The sequence below is a fragment of the Penicillium canescens genome (genome assembly GCF_028828765.1).
Source record: "Penicillium canescens strain IBT 15451 chromosome Unknown utg000013l_segment0_segment0, whole genome shotgun sequence".
Lineage (NCBI taxonomy): Eukaryota > Fungi > Ascomycota > Eurotiomycetes > Eurotiales > Aspergillaceae > Penicillium > Penicillium canescens.
This window is the reverse complement of record NW_026703975.1, coordinates 188,620-191,239: the sequence shown is the minus strand read 5'-3', so window position 1 is coordinate 191,239 and position 2,620 is coordinate 188,620. Positions and strand designations below refer to the sequence as shown.

The 2,620-nt window shown below is 51.1% G+C and overlaps 1 protein-coding gene across 1 annotated transcript; it reads right to left on the bottom strand.

The window, feature by feature from the left end:
* Nucleotides 1–783: 783 nt before the first annotated feature.
* Nucleotides 784–2,121, bottom strand: N7446_014123 (uncharacterized protein; the record flags this gene model as incomplete). Its single annotated transcript, XM_058522862.1, has 3 exons — nucleotides 784–1,213; nucleotides 1,267–1,490; nucleotides 1,552–2,121. 3 exons carry the CDS (start codon nucleotides 2,119–2,121, stop codon nucleotides 784–786), a joined length of 1,224 nt encoding a protein of 407 aa, XP_058364813.1.
* Between the last annotated feature and the right edge of the window lie 499 nt (nucleotides 2,122–2,620).

Sequence of the window (2,620 nt, the reverse complement as noted above, 5' to 3'; positions counted from 1 at the left end):
TGGCCTTGTCCATAAAGACAGCTGCCCTCACCTCCATTCCCAGCAAATACGCTATCCTTTGAAGCCCTCTCGGTGGACTCAGCGAATATAAAATCTAGGAGCAGATCTTTAATGGAGTTCTTATTGCTGATGCATGCCTCGATCCATGGCGAGAATCCATCGACGTCCTTGATATCGGGGTTGGCGCCTCTTGAGAGTAGTAGGCTTGCCAGTTCTCTGTTGCCTCGGTAGACAGCAAGCCGAGCACTGTTTGGCCCTGACAATTAGGAAGATCGATCTTAACACGACGGTGTTGGAGGAGCCGGTTCACGACCGCAAATGACCCTTTCTCCACGCCGTACCACGGAGCATACAGGCCGTTCGCGTTTCTTGTATTCAAGCGCGGCTCTCTCTTACGCAGCAAGAGATTGGTGACCAGGTCTGAACCGTATTTTGCGGCTGTCATGAGAGGAGAGAAATTATCGACCATCGCATCTACGTCGGCTCGGTAGGAAAGCAAGATCTTTGCAAAGAGGTGAAGGAGAGTCTTGGCAACGAGCGTCAGAGTACGTGGTGTTCGGCCATTAGAGTCCTTTGAGTCCACGTCCACCTCTGTGGCCCATTTTGAGCGGTGCTCTCATCCAGCGTGCTCGCTGGAGACAGGGCAAATATTATTCATATGCAAAACACGAGGGATCGTAGATTGGAAAAATTTATGGAAGTGGCAGACACAGATATTAAATAGGTGGTATATAAGCAAATGCCCCAGAGGGCGACAAAGAATCATACAGCATAATTAAGCTCCTAGCCGCTCCGGCGTGCGCTCCTATCCATATACCCAGCAGGGGTTGCGGGTTCGTGAGAGATCTCAATGGTGGTTTCCTGGTACACGCCACCAAAGTTGGTCATTTCCACGTCGTTCTTCGGAACAATATCCTCGGTTGAGTCCTCGAGCGGACGATGTCGGGTCTCCTTGTCAACAGTGGGCATACTCCGCCTGAACTTCGAGCTCAGTCGAGATCCCATGCGGGACCCTCCCTTTCGAGAGCGAGTTCCACCACCAGCGGTTGCGGTAACGATGGTCTGCCATTGTGAGTCTGTGTTATCATAGTTGCCGTCAGTCGTACTGTGCTCGGTATCGATGAGCAGGTGGCGACGAGTAAGGGTATAGACAATCACATCCATGACACCAGACAAAGCCATCAAGGAGCCAGCGATACCGAAGTAAGTCTTACTGGGGGGTCACCGCGAGCGGTTGCCATACGACCCGCAGCAAGTGGCAGCGACAGAATCAGGTAAACGAATGGGTAGATCACCATGTAAATAACAACTCGGTTGAGACGGTGCAGGCTCTCTTGCTGGCCACGGCGGAGCATCTTCGCTTGCGTCATACGACGTCGAAGGTAGAAGAACATTATCGCATAGAGGACGATTGTACCGAACTCGGAAAAGAAAATCCAGATATAGTGACCCCAAAGTCGTTCATTTTCGTGCTCTGGACTCAACCAGCACTGTATAATCAAGCGAATCAGCTCACTGGTCTTCAGGCACAAGGGAAGCAGGAGTATATACCCAATTGGCCTCTGAGATGACAAACGCCTCAGAGCCATACAAACCAACCGGAATGAATCCCAAAACGAGAATGAATATCCATAGCCCGATCACCAAGTATACAAAGATATTGAACGGCAATTGTCGGCCACGCAGCACCACGGCCACCATATGAAGAGCAATTGACAGGACGAACAACCCACTACCCGGGTCTCCTGTCTGAATCCACCATCCTTGCAAATAGCAGGCGGGCTCACCAAAGCGGATGCCTCCACGAGACACCCAGTACAAACTGATTAGAAAGGCGATTGCTTGCTGCAAGTCAACCAGCAGGAGATTGTAAATAAGCACAACGTATTGGTTCTGAGCAAGCGAGTGCTTATAGTACCGCTGCCAGTGGATGAATCGGTACGTCAGGAATGAGACGAGGCTAAGAGTGGACCCCAAAGAGAAGAGAGCTATCACGCCCATGGCAATAAAAAGCGAGCGGTCGCTACCCTCGAGCGGGGACTCTTTGCGAAACTCCCAGCGACGAGAGAGGGACGAGTCGACCCCTGCGGCATATAAAGAACGCAGAGCGTGGACTACCATGACCAAGATTCCAGGGAGCTGGGCCGTGTCCCTGTGGAAGCAAAAGTCGCGAGGAGTAAGGCCCGCGCTTGTATAAAAGAAATGGCATCTGGGGGCACGGTTCCTGGCCCTGGAGATAACAACCCGTGTTCCTATGATGATACTGTGGAGAGTGAACATGGAACCGGACCCAGTATATTAAATCCCGTGCACGAGAAGGTCTACAGTGGCGCGTCGCCCAGTTCCACCTATTTGGCTGCCCGTGAGAACCACCCACTACTTCGACTACGCTATGACGTGCTCCTACCAGGCTAAACCCCAAATGAAACGGACTTACACGTGTTGCTATCCGCTTAAACAATAAATTCCTACATCTAGAAATGTTGTTGCAGATGTCCTATCGTGGCGATTGATGCCAAGACCCGTTCGCGCACTACCACATGTATTTGGCAGAAAAAGAGAAGAAACGTCAGGCAACACTTCATGTTGACTTAGAGGACCTTGATTATCCCATGATAAA